Source organism: Sinocyclocheilus grahami, unplaced genomic scaffold (genome assembly GCF_001515645.1).
Source record: "Sinocyclocheilus grahami isolate Dianchi unplaced genomic scaffold, SAMN03320097.WGS_v1.1 scaffold149.1, whole genome shotgun sequence".
NCBI lineage: Eukaryota > Metazoa > Chordata > Actinopteri > Cypriniformes > Cyprinidae > Sinocyclocheilus > Sinocyclocheilus grahami.
The window spans coordinates 3,009,011-3,028,198 of record NW_015505328.1 but is presented as its reverse complement, the minus strand read 5'-3'; the positions used below and the strand labels follow the sequence as shown (position 1 = coordinate 3,028,198).

At 35.9% G+C, this 19,188-nt stretch overlaps 1 protein-coding gene and 1 long non-coding RNA gene across 2 annotated transcripts in view; one reads left to right on the top strand and one right to left on the bottom strand.

Annotated features, from left to right (window-relative positions):
- Positions 1-2,844: 2,844 nt before the first annotated feature.
- On the bottom strand, positions 2,845-18,700 carry LOC107592066 (oxysterol-binding protein-related protein 3-like). Its single transcript, XM_016281426.1, has 13 exons — positions 18,368-18,700; positions 8,681-8,812; positions 7,180-7,296; positions 7,037-7,090; positions 6,806-6,919; positions 6,570-6,698; positions 5,264-5,348; positions 4,963-5,117; positions 4,571-4,664; positions 4,247-4,482; positions 3,200-3,337; positions 3,055-3,118; positions 2,845-2,974 (listed from the first exon to the last, which is right to left on the bottom strand). Exons 2-13 carry the CDS (start codon positions 8,795-8,797, stop codon positions 2,892-2,894), a joined length of 1,386 nt encoding a protein of 461 aa, XP_016136912.1. The 5' UTR covers positions 8,798-8,812; positions 18,368-18,700; the 3' UTR covers positions 2,845-2,891.
- Positions 18,701-18,782: 82 nt separating this feature from the next.
- LOC107592009 (uncharacterized) overlaps positions 18,783-19,188 on the top strand; it is a 7,067-nt gene continuing 6,661 nt past the window's right edge. The window contains exon 1 of the long non-coding RNA XR_001609938.1: positions 18,783-18,836. This is a non-coding gene — a long non-coding RNA (uncharacterized lncRNA). The remainder of the gene's footprint in view (positions 18,837-19,188) is intronic.

Below are 19,188 nucleotides of genomic sequence, written 5' to 3'. Positions count from 1 at the left end.
TTTGTTAGCAGTTTTAAAATCCAGAATAATGTTTTTGACTGAATGCAGCGTAGCTACAGAATGGCAAACAAATAAATAGACGTGATAAAACAACATTGGATGTGATGAGGTGATGGGTTATTTGTATAAACAAAAGCTGCGGTTTGGTAATGATGAAGTAGGACATGTTTTGTGCAGATGAAGAGCGAAGATGTTATGATGAGGGTCACACCCGTTTCACACCATAGATATGTATGCTATATATTATGCTATATGTTTTACACTACACGTATTTGCAGAGCGGAAGCGGCACAAACTGTCCATACGCAGGGCGGAAGCAGCACTCCCTGTTGAAAAAACCCAGCATATGCTGGTTAGGTATGTTTTGACGCTGGGATGCTGGTTTATGCTGGTCATGTGCTGGCAAAGGACCAGCTTAAACCAGCAAAGGACCAGTTTAAACCAGCAAAGGACCAGTTTAAACCAGCAAAGGACCAGTTTAAACCAGCAAAGGACCAGTTTAAACCAGCAAAGGACCAGTTTAAACCAGCAAAGGACCAGTTTAAACCAGCAAAGGACCAGTTTAAACCAGCAAAGGACCAGCTTAAACCAGCATCCCAGTGTTAAAACATACCTAACCAGCATATGCTGTTTTTTTCAACAGGGCTGTGTGTAGTTCTCAGTCTCAGAACACCGTCCGTCAGCCTTGCTTTTCTTTACATTAATTTAACTTTAAACAGTGTGGGGGAGTAACTAGTTCCATGTAAAGGAATTACGTAATTCAACTACAAAATAAATGTAACTGTAATCTGTTACAGTTACTGAAAAAGAAAGTGTAATTAAATTACAGCTAGGCTACTTGTAAAAAATTTTACGATTACAAAAGGGGTTACATCTGAATATTTTTACAGATTGTAGTTCTCAGTCTCAGAACACCGTCCGTCAGCCTTGCTTTTCTTTACATTAATTTAACTTTAAACAGTGTAACTAGTTCCATGTAAAGGAATTACGTAATTCAACTACAAAATAAATGTAACTGTAATCTGTTACAGTTACTGAAAAAGAAAGTGTAATTAAATTACAGCTAGGCTACTTGTAAAAAAATTTACGATTACAAAAGGGGTTACATCTGAATATTTTTACAGATTTACACATACAGATTTGATTAATTTCTTTCCCAAATTGCATTGACTGCTCTAAAATGTGAGACACCAGTGTTCAGGAGTTTAGGACACATGCTTATTCGACTACTGTTTTATTTCCTATTTGGATTTATGTAGGCTATGTTTTATTTTTTAAGATTAACTGTTTCCTGTCATAGCTATGCAAAGATTTCAAGAACAGTGCCTATAGCTATTAAACTACTAGGCTATATCTTATGATTTTAAATCTTTATTTAACCTCAGTTTAATGAATAAAAAGATGTGCTAAAGTCTGATTGTGTGGTGGCTGTGCTTTAAAATGGCATTTTTATAATCTTAATTCAAGTGATGAAGGATTTTTACAGGTCTGACAGTAATCAGTGTTGAGTACTAGTGGTTGAAATGTTTAATAATGATTCAACAAATTATTTGTTAGAAATATAGAAAAGTAATCAAATGTAATTAGTTACATTACTTTAATAAGGTTATTGAAATAGTTACACTACTTAGGCTATTACATTTTAAATAGGGTAACTTGTAAATCTGTAATCCATTACATTTCCAAAGTAATCTTTCCAAGTCACTGACTTTAAATAACTAAACAGTTTCAATTTCGGTTGCAATTATTTTAGATACATTTTTATTTAAAGAATCTAGGAGTAACATAACCAGGACTAGAGGCTTTTCAAATAGCCTATCGTTGTGGACAAAATGGCCTTGGAGTCACAAAAGAGATAGGGCCCCGAGAGCTCTTAGCTTTCTTGGGAATTTACACATAGTTACAATCATAAGGGAAGCTGTGGTAAGGTTGCTACAATGTACCCACTAAATATACTCTATACTTTCTAGCTGTTTCAAGCTAGCTGAGTGAACAACCGAGTAACATTTGAACACTTCAAATAGCAACTCAAATACAACAATTTGCCTTTTCAGATTTGGCAGTTGTTGTAACGCTGGTTTATGTCATTGCTTCATAATTCAGTTTGGATATCAGAGTCAAACATGAATTAGATAGCAATGGCTGCTGGCCAGGAAAACACCAGTGACGTTCATTGTGCGTGTATGTGTTTATGAAATGACTTCCATTAAAAATAAACCTGAATGAAAATAGTCCATCATGTCTAGAAAGCGGATCTTTCTAGTGTTACACAATCCCACCAGCCATTCAATGGTAAAGCAAAGTTCCCATTAGTAAACCCTGCTAACAATCCCTTCAAAGTTCATCATGATATCTAATTCTAATATATTTTCCTACTAATTCAAGCTTGTAGTAAAATAAAAAGAAAACAAAATACAAAAGAAAAAAAACCGACCATCGTCATAAAAGTTAAGCAATAAGTGAATATCCAAACGCGTCTGTATAATAAAACGGGGAACGTTCCTTAGATTTGTGGTCACTACATTTATTGTGCAACAAAACATGTGGTCAGTCATACACTGATGCAATCCATTCCCAGTCCTCTGAAAGCAACAGTCCTCGATTCGTTTAAAGTCTTGAAAGAAATGTTGTGTTTATCACATCTGAAACACCACACACACACACACAGTGAAATGGAACCGTTATCAAGTGTAACAGGCACACCAAGAAGCACATGTAGACTATCACGCACTCTCTTTAACAAACATATGCAGAAAAGGAGGACAAGAAATTTCCATGCATTACACAATCATTAATTGAGACAGTTTCTTTCAAACATATATTTTGTATACCAGTGCAGGATGGAATAATGGAAGCGAATGGGAATCAGAACAATTCAGGATAAAATTAAATCACCCTGGCAGCTCTAAGTGAGTAAATCCCATGGGAACGATTTCCATGGATTTTCCCCAAAACTTATTCTTCCACCGGACATCTAATGGGCATACAGAGATAGACATTAAAATCATGTTAAATGCTAAAAGGCTTGACACTAGCCAAGTGTGCTTCACTTACCTTGCCAAAATGTGTAGTTTTTGGACTCGCAGTGACAAGTGGACACAGGTGGATGGTGACTGACCTGAGGTACACAATGTAACTGCTCATGCGAGCGTGCATACCTTTGTGTTTTGGTAGAAATAAAAGAAATGTGCATGCTTACCTGTTCAGCAATGAAGCGGAAGCCCTTATCTGGCCGGAGACACTCGTATGTCTCTCCCAGTATAGGATTAAACGGTTTTCCTCCTGCTCTAGTGAACGAACACGCATATGCAGATACAGCAAATGCTGCTATATACACCTACAGAGAAGAACAGAATATATGGTTAAAGGAATAGTTCACCCAAAACCGATTTTTTTTTTTTTTAATTCTCTTGCCCTCAGGCCATCCAAGATGTAGATGAGTTTGTTTCTTCCTTAGAACATATTTGGAGAACTTTAGCATTACATCACTTGCTCACCAGTGGATGGGTGCCGTCAGAATGAGAGTACAAACAGTTGATAAAGCAACACATTAATCTACAAGTAATCCACACCATCAAGTCCACCAATTACCATCTTGTGAAGTGAAAAGCTGCATGTCCATTACTAAAGTGTATTAACTTTAAAGCATCACTTCGTAACCATCCATAATCTATAATGTTTCCTCCATTGAAAAAGTCCACCCCTCTTTGCCCCCTCAAAATCCACCAACATATTTGTTTAGAACGGTTTGCACTTATAAATCATGCTTGATCTGGACATATTTCTCTCCTGATTCAGACAAGACCGCTTTTTCACCAGAGAAGGCAATGATTATGGATAGAAGAGATTTTAGAAATTAAAAAAAAAAAAAAAAATGGATTAAAATAATGGATTTGTTTATTACAAACACACAGCATTTCACTTCACAAGACATTAAATGATGGACTGGATGAGTGTGGATTACTGTGATGTTTTTAGCAGTTGTTTGGACTTTTATTCTGACGGCACCCATTCACTGCAGAGGATCCATTGGTGAGCAAGTGAAGTAATGCTAAATTTCTTCAAATCTGTTTGGATGAAGACACAAACTCATCTACATCTTGATTGACCTGAGGGCGAGTACATTTTCAGTAAATTTAAATTGTTGAGTCAACTATTCCTTTAAACAAAAAACTATTTTGAAGACAGAAAGTCATACTGAATGGCATGAGAATGAGTAAATAACGACTCATTTGATTGCTCTCACCATGCGCATATGTGGGTCGTGTGTGTTTGCAGCGGTGTCCAGCAGGTGGCAGTACTCAACTTCCTCACACAGTCTCTGCAGGGTGTTCAAGGGCTCATTGAGTTGAACAGGCATGGCAACTTTCGACAGGTCTTTACCTATGTTACTACGCAGAATACTCCACAGATTCACGCTCTCGTTCATACGTGAACTCGGCAAACGGTCTCGCCGCGTCACTGTGCAGTCATTGCCATTACCTGAAGACACAAAAACACACACAAACCATTAACAATGGTTATAAAGAAAGGTGAAGCTTCATAAAGGTGAATTTGGACAGTGCCTCACTTAAAATCTCCTTTGTGATGCCGTTCTCATTCCTGCAATACTCTACTGACGTGCTGTCACTCACATCACTGATGTACGAATCATCATCGGACACCTGGTCACAAAAAATACAAAATATGATCAGTAAGAAATTCATGTGTTTTACCTTCTTTTTGCCCACTGTGTGTGTGTGTATATATATATATATATATATATATATATATATATATATATATATATATACACACACACACATTACTTTTTTTGTCTAAATAATGAGCGATAAGATTTCTTAAAAAAAAAAATCATAAATCTAACCAAACCCAAACAGTGTAAATTTTGTTATACAAGAAATTGCTATTTAGGATTCATCTGGATGTCCTCAAATTAACGTTTTATAAGATTTAATAAACCCACCCACACAGACCAAAACATAAACGCATATTTAATCCAAACAGCCCTACCTGCAGTAAGTTAATGGCAGGTGCTGAGAATGTTCTGTGAAGAACTTCCATATTTTTCAGCAGCAGATTTAATTCCAGCAGCCCTGACTCACACTCTGACAGATCTAAAAAAAAAAGTTACCATTTTTATTTTCTTAGTGATGCTCAGGAAAACCACTTCTCTAAAATGTTCTCTATGTATTAGTTGTACAGTACTTTTGCCATGAATAATATTTCAGAATGATGTGTCAGTGCAGGTTTTTGCATCTACCTTTGCAGCACTTCTCCATGTCTTGTGAGTTTTGGCACCAGCTATTCTTCAAAAGGGCTGAAGGCTGCTTGGAGAGAAATAAACGCTGGTAATAAAGAGAATAAAATACAAAATATGTAATCTGTGTGACTTTCTGTTTCATCTGGAAATAACGAGTTACACTATCTTTGAAAAGTTAGGAGTCATTAAGATATTTCAATGTTTTTGAAAGAAGTCTCTTATGCTCACCAAGATTATTTGATCATAAATACAGTAATAACAGTAATATTGTGGCAATTTAAAATAACTTTTTTCTATTTTAATTAGTGCTGTCAAACGATTAATCGCATCCAAAATAAAAGTTTGTTTACATAATATATGTGTGTGTTTTGTGTATATTTATTGTGTTTATATAAATACACAATATAATATAAATTATATGAATATAAATATAGACATGTAAATACATGTAAACATTTTCAAAATGTATACTGTATGCATGTGTATTTATATATACATAATAAATATACACCGAACACACACATATATTATGCAAACAAAAACTTTTATTTTGGATGCGATTAATCGTTTGACAGCACTAATTTTAATATATTTTAAAATGTAATTTATTCCTGTGATGGAAAAGCTGAATTCTAATATGTTGCTCAAGAAACATTGCTTTTTATGATAAATATTAAATACATGTGTGATGCTTCGTTTTTGTGGAAATCATGATACTTTTTGTTCAGGATTCTTTGAGGAATTGAAAATTCAAAAGAACAGAATTGATTAAAAGATATATATACATTTTTGTAACAATGTTAAAGTCTTTGTCACTTAAAAGTAGTATATTACTGTTGTTTAATACTGTTGTTGTTATTAGGAGTGCACAATATGCAACCCAGTAATTGCACATTAATATGCACATCAGTAATTATTGATTTTATTTAAGTGTTTAGCCTAGTGACATGATATTGTGAGCAAATGCTTATTACTTTAAATTCAAACTTGTTTTATGCCAAGTACCATAAACAAGCAATTTTTCGTATTATATATCAAGATGTTTTGATTTAAGAAACCAATATTCCAGTTTGAAAACTTTATTGATGCTTCTAAAGGCAGAACAGTTTAAAACTCAATATCAGCCATGACATATTTTAATAACTGAACTGTTTCAGGCAAAATTTCAGCATATCGGTGGATCTCCTTATTATTGTAACTTCCTTACAGCTTTAGAGGTTCTTATCCTGTTTGAAGGGATGTTGGGTCTAAAGGCTGACTTTTATACTACACTCGTGATTGATGACTGTATAAGGAGGGTAAATACTCGTCTGTTGGAGGTGGGGTCAGATTGCAGCTGTCGCTCGGGAGGTTCCATGGCGATCTCGTTCTGACGGAACATTCGATGATGGCGTAGTTGCGTCACCCACTGTTCAAACAGATCCCGAGTCTTCGCCTGTGAATGTCACGGTAAATACAGCAAATGAGAATGTGCATTCTCAAAATGAGAGTAACTAACTACAATTCATAGCCCAGCATGTGTAGGTGAGCGTGTGCCAATACCTTGAGGTGATAGATACTGTCCTCTGTGTCCAGGTCGATACACATTGACTTCTTCTTCATGGCCATGACAGAGAGACCAACATCAATGCGACCTCGTAACCTCCCCTTCTTCAGCTGAGGAATCAATCACACGATAAGGGATGAAAGAGCATCTCTGACAGGATTTAAGCAACTTTACTCCACATAAGCCTTGAAGAAAATGTGTGGATGAAACCAGGGTTTCACACTCACATCAGTCCCGGTCTTGGCATATGTAAGGATGCCCCTTTCAAGCAGGAAATATCTCTGTTAAACATAGACAGACAAAGAGAAAAGGTGAAAAGATGCATGTATTCAAAGCCATTAAAAAGTCAATGACAATATCTTGTAATCACCTTATGCCAGCCTTTCATGGGCCACTTTCTCTTTTTCAACAGCAAACCTTCCCGCTTCTCAGGCTTCTGAATATTTCCTGTCAGTCCGCGCAAGTCCTCAACCAACTCCCAGCTGTCCTAAAAAAATACGACGACGAAAGAAAAAATCTTTATTTTTTAAAAATCTATGGAAGAAAGAACATGGACTTTTTCCTAAGAAGAACTGAAGTTAAAAACTGCTGCAGTAGATGCTGATTTAATACATAGCATACAGAGAAATACCAACTGCGTCAAAAGATCATCATATCCACTGCTATATTAAAAATGTATTATTTGCACACTAGATGTTTTAGCAGACATCAATTAAGTCCTCAGTAAATATCTGAAGTGGTTTGTCTTACCTGTCTGTTACCTTCAGATGAGGAGTTACTCTCTTTTCGTTGCGTAAATGGTGTCAAGGTTGGTGTGGAGGGTGATGTCTTGGGAGACAGTGGTGCAATTTGGTCTTCTGTACTCATCTTGCAATTAACTTACTGTGGAGACAAAAACAGGCAACACTCAATACAAAATTACAGCACCTGAATCACATAATATGGCCAGCAGAGGGCAACAGAGACACAGGCAAGAACAAGTGAGTGAGGCAAAGAAACTCAGGAAATAAGAAAATCTGTGAAATCTGTGCTAATGTAAATGAAGGTCATTTACATATTAGCATGTGTCAAATTCTCAGATATTTCATACATAAACTGAGTTATGAGATGTAATATCTGCTTTATTCTTTCTTTTTTTTTCTCTCAATATAAATTTTAGTTTATGTAGCTTACATTTTTGTAATAGTGGGTAGGAACAACATAAAAAGTCAACTTGCAAAGTAAATATTTTCTGGATATTATTTTTAAATTTAATAAAAAAAAATTAATACATTTTAATTTCACTTTAACACACTTTTTTTTTAGATTTTAAATACAGGTAGAAACAAAATAAAGTCAAATATGTAAAAGAAAAATGTCCCTGATATAAAAAAAAGGTTAGACGAATAAAAATATTACAAAGGCATAACAAATAAATAATAAAATAAATAAAACGAAAAAATTATGCATAGGACCAGTATGAAATATTCATATCCTCCTGACTACCAGCTATGGAGTTTTGTCCTCTGTAGAGGACATTATGTTTTAGTGATTTCTCTGAGACGTTACATGTCACAGTTTTAAGTCTGGATGTTCTGTACAGAGCACATTCAGGGCTTTTCAGAGATACCAAATGATTGGATGTTTCACCATGACCACTCCCTCTCCTTGGTCTTTTATGGAAGAAAGAACATGGACTTTTTCCTAAGAAGAACTGAAGTTAAAAACTGCTGCAGTAGATGCTGATTTAATACATAGCATACAGAGAAATACCAACTGCGTCAAAAGATCATCATATCCACTGCTATATTAAAAATGTATTATTTGCACACTAGATGTTTTAGCAGACATCAATTAAGTCCTCAGTAAATATCTGAAGTGGTTTGTCTTACCTGTCTGTTACCTTCAGATGAGGAGTTACTCTCTTTTCGTTGCGTAAATGGTGTCAAGGTTGGTGTGGAGGGTGATGTCTTGGGAGACAGTGGTGCAATTTGGTCTTCTGTACTCATCTTGCAATTAACTTACTGTGGAGACAAAAACAGGCAACACTCAATACAAAATTACAGCACCTGAATCACATAATATGGCCAGCAGAGGGCAACAGAGACACAGGCAAGAACAAGTGAGTGAGGCAAAGAAACTCAGGAAATAAGAAAATCTGTGAAATCTGTGCTAATGTAAATGAAGGTCATTTACATATTAGCATGTGTCAAATTCTCAGATATTTCATACATAAACTGAGTTATGAGATGTAATATCTGCTTTATTCTTTCTTTTTTTTTCTCTCAATATAAATTTTAGTTTATGTAGCTTACATTTTTGTAATAGTGGGTAGGAACAACATAAAAAGTCAACTTGCAAAGTAAATATTTTCTGGATATTATTTTTAAATTTAATAAAAAAAAATTAATACATTTTAATTTCACTTTAACACACTTTTTTTTTAGATTTTAAATACAGGTAGAAACAAAATAAAGTCAAATATGTAAAAGAAAAATGTCCCTGATATAAAAAAAAAGGTTAGACGAATAAAAATATTACAAAGGCATAACAAATAAATAATAAAATAAATAAAACGAAAAAATTATGCATAGGACCAGTATGAAATATTCATATCCTCCTGACTACCAGCTATGGAGTTTTGTCCTCTGTAGAGGACATTATGTTTTAGTGATTTCTCTGAGACGTTACATGTCACAGTTTTAAGTCTGGATGTTCTGTACAGAGCACATTCAGGGCTTTTCAGAGATACCAAATGATTGGATGTTTCACCATGACCACTCCCTCTCCTTGGTCTTTAAAAATGGCTGACATTAATTTAGTGATCAAGTGTAACACCCTTATGGATAATATTTTGTAATTATCATTTAAATCTGACTAATTTTCAAATTGTTTGTCATAAATCAACATCTCAGGAAAATGTTACGGGGTTTCAAATCAAAATATGACCTTCTGTTATGAAACAGGACGTCCACTGTAGAGGACACCAGGACTTAAAGCATGTTTATTACACATTTTGGGAGACACAACAAACGAATAGAGAAAAAAAATCATGTATCAATATTCCTATAAAATTTTAGATATTATTATGAAAATCTTGCTAATTATTACTCCCATTAATGCTCTTATTTGTTCATTCTATGTTGCCCCAAAAACACATTAATATGCAAATTAGATACAGTTTATAGATACATTGTATATAACGGAAAAACTTCTTTATGGCCATTTTACACATTTTGCATAAAGAAAAATGGTTTTAAAAAATATCTTTCATAACATAGTCGAGAATCGTCTTTATATAAAGTTTGGTATAAAAAAAATGAAAATTGATTTGATTAAAACAAAAATCCTACTGTTTTTGCCTTTTCATGTCTATTCAAGTCCCGATGTCTTCTACAGAGGACATGGCATAACATATGAATAAAATATAATTTTTCAAAAATTTTATTTTTCAAATTTGTCTTATGCTCTAAACAATGTAATGACATGACAAAATACTAAATTCACAAAACTGTTTTTTCCTGGTAGTCAGGAGGCTTTAATTTTTAATTTTAATAAACTTGTCATCAAGATAATATTTTAATATTTTATTTTGATCTGTAAAATGTAAAAGGCAATTATTTAAACGTCACAAACATAATTTTTATCCAAAATTATCCAAATAGCTGCCTTGATACTTTATGTCCTTGGCTCCAAAAAGTTTGAAAAACCTTGACCTGAAGAAAGAAAAAAAAAAAGATCATTTATCAGGCTTGTTTTTCATTTGAAGACACCATTTTCTCCCTCAATTGAGCTCTGTATGAAGTCCCGATGTCTTCTACAGAGGACATGGCATAACATATGAATAAAATATAATTTTTCAAAAATTTTATTTTTCAAATTTGTCTTATGCTCTAAACAATGTAATGACATGACAAAATACTAAATTCACAAAACTGTTTTTTCCTGGTAGTCAGGAGGCTTTAATTTTTAATTTTAATAAACTTGTCATCAAGATAATATTTTAATATTTTATTTTGATCTGTAAAATGTAAAAGGCAATTATTTAAACGTCACAAACATAATTTTTATCCAAAATTATCCAAATAGCTGCCTTGATACTTTATGTCCTTGGCTCCAAAAAGTTTGAAAAACCTTGACCTGAAGAAAGAAAAAAAAAAGATCATTTATCAGGCTTGTTTTTCATTTGAAGACACCATTTTCTCCCTCAATTGAGCTCTGTATGTGTATGTGTATGTATGTGTGTGTGTGTGTGTGCGAGCACTTGTGTACAGAACGTATTGTTTTGACTGCACGGGCACGTCCTAAACTTGGCACAGATTGTTCTTGTGCCCCTATCATTTCTTCTTTCAGTGGACCATGCAATATGTTCAAATACACACACACACACAGACTTTCTCTCTCCCGCATGTATGCATTTAAGAGCAAAAACAGCTGACGTTTCTCTCTTTCTGAATTTGAACTTAGTTAAAATTTTAACTTTAATAGATCACATTTTAGGGTCATAAACATGTTTTTAATACGATAACATGCACAGATATGTCTGTGTTGCATATGATACAAAACTAGTACAGTGCTTATCTACATCAGCAGTGTGTCGTGATTGTTCATGTGTGACCTTTTTGCAATGACGAACTTGAAAGTGAGTTTAAATCATTCTGAAACAAGAGTTTGTTTGCATGCTGCAGAAATGTGTGGTTTCTCCCACAACAAAGAAACAGGCTTTCAATCAATAACCAAAACTTTTAAAAGGGTCATATGATGCGATTTCAATTTTTCCTTTCTCTTTGGAGTGTTACAAGCTCTTGGTGCATAAAGAAGATCTGTAAAGTTGCAAAGACTAAAGTCTCAAATCCAAAGAGATATTCTTTATAAAAGTTAAGACTTGTCCATGCCCTCCTAAAACGCCTCGTTTTAACACGCCCCCACATGTCTACATCACGATGTGGGAAGATTTGCATTACGCCACCCAAATATTCACACAAAGAAAGAAGGCTTTCTTTGAGAGAAAGAAAAACTTTTATTCTCGCTGTAGTATTGTTGCCGCCGCAGCCATGTCGTGAAGGCGCTGTGTTTCATTGTGTAAGCGAAACTACTTTGTTTGGCCTTCCAAAAGAGGACGAAATCCGCTTCATCATGCCTAGAGCTGATCCGTGCTGCTCGCTGAGGAAATACATCAACTTCGCGCTGTGGATCGGCTTTCACCGTGGACGAAGCAGAGTCCAGCCCGGGGTCGTCACATGTGGTTGCCGCAAGCCTCCTTTGTTGAATCCGCCGGGCGCCGCTCACGCCGCTTTGTGTTTCGTTGTGAAAGCGAAACTACTTTGTTTGGCATTCCAAAAGAGGACATAATGTTTCTATAAAGTGGGGCAGTTCCAACTTTGCAAGGACAGTCTGGTGCTTCTGACTCACAGCCTGTAAGTACGTTTTTTATATTTAAAGAATTTGCCACTGATGATTCAAACGCGAGTTTTGAGCAGTGTAGAGTAGCGCTTATTGTTTGTCATTTCTCCGATCACAAATGCAGACATGGTTTTATGTTTTCGCAATGCAATACGCTATGCAAAGTGTAAAAAGACAGTATAAGTCATTACAATCAGTAATTATGTCCCCACTGGATGCAACAAATGTCTCGTTTGTAATAGGTTTTATTGATTTTGTCTCGTCGCATAATGCTCAACTCAATGTCTGCCGCTGCCGCTTGGTCGTTCCTTTAAAAAACAAAAACTTGAATTTAACAAACATAAAATGTTCCAAACATATTTCTAAATTAACTTAAAGAAACAAAAATAAATATGACCACTTTGCCATTAAGAACCAAAACTGAACTATTTTAATAGCTGTGTAATGGGGAAGAGAGAGAGAAAAAAAAGTCACGGTATCCAGTCAGACTCGGGCGGAGAATTCTCATAAGCTGTTGAAGGGCCGGGCCCATGGAGGGCTCTATTTGTTCCCTCGTTTCAATTAAAAGTTCCCCCCAGCTCGGCGGGCCCCTGAACTGCCCGGGCCCATATGCACATGCATACCCTGCATGCCCAGACGCTACGCCACTGTACAGATACCTCCAATAATGAACCTGACTGGACCACATTTCAAACTCAAACAAAATATCTCACTCAAACACAACCAGCAAACTACTTCAGAGTGACCACAGACCTCTAAAAATGACTTTACCATACATCCACGCCAAACAACACACACATCCATGTGTCATATTTGCATACACTGTAAAATCTTTAGGATAAAAGCACTGGGAACATGTGGATAGGAGAGAACGACACCACAGACTACTAATGCTCAGGTCATTCTCATGATATGAGTCACCAGAGCAAATTTGTGGTGAATAGACAGACCGCACACACAAAAGCTCCTCTTGTATATGTGAGCCACTCTAGCCTTAGGATAAACATGTTGTTATTCCACGCATACACTCACAGTAAGTTTCCGAGTATTCAAGGGCATTCACTTACTTGCTTCTTTTTTAATTAAAGTGTGTTTGAGAATTTGTATGTAAATACCAGTAACTCCAGCTCAAGGTTACTGAACTCAAAGTCTGATTTTTGTTTAGTTTGCAAAGGCAGACTTGTCTAAACCCTGACTGAAGTATGCAGTTGGTGTTTAGGGAAAAATTAATTCCTGTGGCTTTGCAGCTCCACGTTTGTACACACTATAAACTTCTCAGCCAGATTTACCCTGCATGCTAGGTTTTAAATATATACTTTAGGTTATTTGCATTTCTGCTAATCAGTCGAAATGTGTTGCTAAATCTCTTGTGATAAACTCATCAAATCAAGACTTTAGAAAGGAGACTCTCCAAAATAAGTTTCCTTGTCCCTTGTGCAATTATAGGCTCCCACGGTCTCTTTTCAAAGGGAGAGTCAGGAAGACATGCAAATACAAAAAGGCAGGGTTTTCCTTTAACCCTTTTCTTTCCTATTATTATGCTGAGAACAGATTCAAAAGACAGCCACAGCACACAAATGCAACAGCGATAATGGAGTTAGCCATGACGCAAAGTGGGATAAAATTACTGTTCTGCACAGCCTTGAGTGTTATAATGTTTCATAAAAAAAGCACACAGTCTTCAGTGTCACATGATCCTTCAAAAACCATTTTAATTCCTTTGCATATGGGTGTAAGTGTTGTTACTGTATGGCTTTTGGGGTGGAAGAAAGAAGGGGGCTTATTCTTTGATTCAAGTTTTTTTTCTTAATTCATAAGTCTTAAAGGGATAGTTCACCCAAAAATGAAAATTCTGTCATTAATTACCCACCCTCATGTCGTTCCAAACCCTTAAGACCTTTGTTCATCTTGGGAACACAAATTAGGATATTTTTGATGAAATCCGAGAGCTCTCTGACCCTGCATAGGCAGCAATGCAACTGAAATGTTCCCAGGCTCAGAAACATTGCAAGGACATCGATAGAATAGTTTATGTGATATAGACACGTGACATAGTGGTTTAACCATAATTTTATGAAGCTATGAGAATACATTCCTGTGCACAAAGAAAACAAAATTAACAACTTTATTCAACAATTCTTCTCCTCCAAATACGAATTCCGCCATTATGGAGAGTACCACGACGCATTAGGGGTGTGCGATATTGACAAAAAAAATGATATCTCGATATTTTCTGGGATTTTATCGATAATGATAATTAGATGATATTTTGCTGAGTGTATTATTGTGCTGGTATCTTAAGGACTGCCGTTGTCAGCTGATTCCTAAGTTTTTAATATTCTTCATATTCTGTGTGGTGAATTATTAAAATTATAAATTTTATTAAAATAAAATTATAAAAAAATATTAAATTTATTTTTGTTGTCGAAATAGAGCAAAAACAGTCATTATTTTTTCACAAACAATAAAGTCATTATTTTTGTGTCTTTGTGCACAAAAAGTATTCTCGCAGCTTCGTAAAATTACAGTTGAACCACTGATGTCACATGGACTGTTTTACCGATGTCCTTGGTCTGGGAACATTTCAGTTACTTCGCTCTCTATGAAGGGTCAGAAAGCTCACGGATTTCATCAAAAATATCTTAATTTGTGTTCTGAAGATAAACAAAGGTCTTACGGGTTTGGAACGAAATAACGGTGAATGATTAATGACAGAATTTTTGGGTAAATTATCCCTTTAACCTTAATGCCCTAAATTACTGACATACATATTTACTTGTATATTAACTTTGCATGTGTGACATTGAGAACAGGTTGTCTTGTCTGATGAGGGTGAGTAAGCTATGATGTAAACACAGGAGAAGAGAACGCCAGCACAGTACGGTCAGAGTTAGTTGTAGGGCCAAATAATGCAAAACCATCAATGGAAAATGACATTGTCTATACTGACTTTAATGGAGTGCGAAATAATAGAATGTGGGTGTAAGTAGTAATGTACACACACACAAATATGCACAAAATATGAGGACTGGCTCTTTATAATACCAATAATTAACTTTATAGTAAATCATTATCATTATAGTAAATGGGCTATAGTGTGAGGGCTGTACAGTGGGACCAAGGCCAAGGAAAGCATATCGAAGATACAGTTATGACAAATACAAACTCATATGTTAGATTAAAAGGAGTAAAGGTTGTTAGACTTGAATAATGAACAGCTTATTGTGGGTGAGGGTCGAACGAAAAGTACAGATGACAAAGTCAGTGACTTCAGGGGAAAAACCAATATAACCCTTGAGGTCTTTGAAAGATGCTTCAGTCACATGATTTAGTAAACATGATCTCACAGGGGCAACTAAAGTTTAGCAAATTAAGTACATTGGTTAGACAGCAAATTACATAACTTTGTGTATCATCAATGACATCACTGAATCAATGCCGAACTGACTTTAACCAAAAAATGTACTGTTTACGGTATTAGGTGCGATATAAATAAAGGTGACTTGACTGTCATTTACTTCACTTCTTCAAATGACATTTGCCATCTAACTTCCAACTCTGAAAAAAGGTCACTGAAATGTTTTATTAAACTATGATCTGTATGAACTATCGTGTGGCTGTAATAGGACTGTGCAATTAATCGCATGTGATTGTCATGCGCATCTCGTCAGTAAAGCCGGTCCCGTGATTAGTAGAAAATCTCCATCACCTGCTTTCAGATGGAGCAGCATTCACTACACAGAGCCGTAGTTCACTGACAATTAGGCGATATCGCCTAGCTTGTCAGTGAACTACGGCTCTGTGTATTAAATGTGCAATAGGTGATTGTCTTCAGAAACATTTTTTGTTATGCTGGTTGAAAGTCTCTTCACATCACGATAGCAATCATTAAGTTAAGTGGTCTAAATGTATTTATCTGTATTCATATATTCTGTGGAAGGCATAGGGCCAAGAAATGTCCGTCCAATCAAAACGCTCGGTCCGAGCATTTTAATTGCCTTTCCTACCTGCCTGTCAACGTATGTATTAGCATACCTCTGCGCACCCGGTTCGCGCAGACAGGATACGTCATCAGCGCGTTCACGCACACTGTGCACACAGAGCGAGAATGGCAGACAAACATCAACAACCCGATCTTCCTTCCTGGTATTGTAGTACTTTTAAAGTACGGTTCCCAATTCCTGTCCTCACGCCCCCCAGCTCTGCATATTTTGCATGTCTCGCTTAGTTAACATATATTTTGTGCAATCGCATGTTTATTGTCTTTAGGTTTCCTCAGTTAAAATTTATCTATCTGCGTTTTATTCAGCTACAGCGATCACTAGATACTTCTTCCTGGCTAGAATGTGATCAAACTGTTTAAAATAGCTGGGCTAAGATATATAACAATTTTTAAGACTGCAGAAATATATTAATTCAGTATACACATTATCCCACGGGTTACAATTGTGACTGACCATAAAATAAAAAATTTTCACACGCTTTTCCAAAAAAAAAAAAATTATTGATTATTTCAAAGGGTTATTAATGACACATCATTTGGATATTTTCATGTCTGGGAAAAATTTGGGATTAAACGGGTTAAAATGCATTTTAAACAGTTAAGTGGTTTTCATTATCTATTTTACTCGTAGTAATTTAATACATTTCATAATTTAAAAGTTTAGTGCAGAAGTATCGAATCGGTATCGATATCGACGATACTGCATTGAAAAATATCGGTATCGTATCGAAAACAAAATAAGGGGTATCGCCCATCCTGAAGCATTACTTCTACTATGCATATGTGGAGTTTCTGCGCAAGGGTGCCCTCCGGCTTCCAGTATGAATTAAACAGTCATTACATTACGTGTGTACTCAGTAATGCTCACAACACCCTATTTTGGGTAAAAATAGGAAAGAGAATACTTTTCTCTTAAGAAACAGGATTCCCTAAATTATCGTCATTGATATCATTATCGCAATAAACATCAGAAATTATCGTGATATATTTTAAAGCCCATATCGCCCATCCCTAGCCCTAGGCTGTAAAATATAAAGCAATTTGCTTTAGCCTATGGTTGTGTATGAGTACATTTAAACAACAAACCTAGTGAAACAATCCATAAGCCACATAATTCAATTCAAAACATGTAATGCCTAAAGTTTAGCACTCTGAAAAAATCCCAGTAAACCACAGTGATCGTGATGACATGATGGGGAACAATGTTTGACAATGTTTCTTGTGGTCTAAAAATAAATAATTAACCAAATCAATGGTACTAAAACTACATAAAATGAGAGGTAAAACTATTATACAACAGAATATTTGCATTTTGCAACCTTAAAGTGGAACACAAAATAAGACCGTAAGCAGAATGGCAACCTCAGTTACCTTTCACTTTCATTGCACAGAAAGAAAAAAAACTGATGAAAGCGAATAGTGACTTGAGGCTGTTCTACCAAACATATGCTTTTCTGTCTACAGAAGAAAGGAAGCCATACCAATATGGTAAACGACGACAGAAACAGAAGTTTCCTTTTAGGGTGTACTGTCGCTTTAAGTCAATACAAACATTTTAAAAAGTCTAACTTGGCTCCACTAAAGTCACATTACACCATAGCCAGCTTGATAATAATTATGGGGAGCAACATTTGACGTTATACCCAATTAAATGAACAACAAAAAATCTACATAAAGGACAAAATGATTATACTACACACAAAAAAAATTGCATTCCAGGCGCCACTTGAACGCTTGTACTCGATGCGGATCCCTTTTCGTTGCCACAGCAACGCGATGCGACGATGACAAAAAACTTAAACATCTCAACACGAACTGCAAAGCCGCCTGAGATCAAAAGCGGCGTAAAATTAGGCCCATCGATGAGTCAGTCTATCCATGATGAGAACAGGAAACAGCATTTTCAAGGGTTTCTAAGACGACAGACACTAAACTCAAAACAAACAACAAGCGATGATTGGTGATCAGGGCTGCAGTATTAACAAAACGCACTTTTATAATCATATTTATGCTCGGATGTATATCCATTGACTGTTAAGAGGTTTCCCACAGTAAAAGTGCCTATGAATCACAGTTACAATACTTCTCTTACAACAAGCTAGGACTTGTTTGATAATTCAAAGACAGCTTTAAATGTCTCCGTGCGTAAAATGAACACAAACTCAGCGCCTACCGCGGTTGCCAGGTTCAGAGTGACAGCGTGGCGCAGCGGCTCTGTCGGCAGGTAGTGTCACTGACGGTCCACTTCTAAAAACGCCTTATCAGCACATTTATACTTTGGACCAAGTGACTGTCACCGGATTCGCCATCGCACTTCTTCTACCTGCCGAAGTCAGATCTTAGGTAACTTCGCTTCTGGGAAGGTTATCGCGAACGAAATGTCCGTGACTCACCGATGTAATCCGAGAGTAAAGCGGAAGGTGGAGGAGACCGCAGGTTTTAAGTTTACGGCTTCCAGCTCAGGTTTGAACCTCGAACTGTGTTTTGAGTTCCGCGGTGAGGTGAGCATGAGGTGGGCGGGGCATAATGGTGATTGACGTTTAGGAAGCCAATTAAAATCCATAGAAGCGTGATATGTAGCCTATCGAGAAACGGCATTTTAAAACACAACAGAGACCATTATGTAATTCAGGTACGCCTAGGTAAGTCTATCTATCTATCTATCTATCTATCTATCTATCTATCTATCTATCTATCTATCTATCTGTCTGTCTGTCTGTCTGTCTGTCTGTCTGTGTTTTTGTCTATCTATCTATCTATCTATCTGTCTATCATCTTTCTGGCATCTGTCTGTCTGTGTTTCTATCTATCTATCTATCTATCTATCTATCTATCTATCTATCTATCTATCTGTCTGTCTGTCTGTCTGTCTGTCTGTGTTTTTGTCTATCTATCTATCTATCTATCATCTTTCTGGCATCTATCTGTCTGTGTTTTTGTCTATCTATCTATCTATCTATCTATCTATCTATCTATCTATCTATCTATCTATCT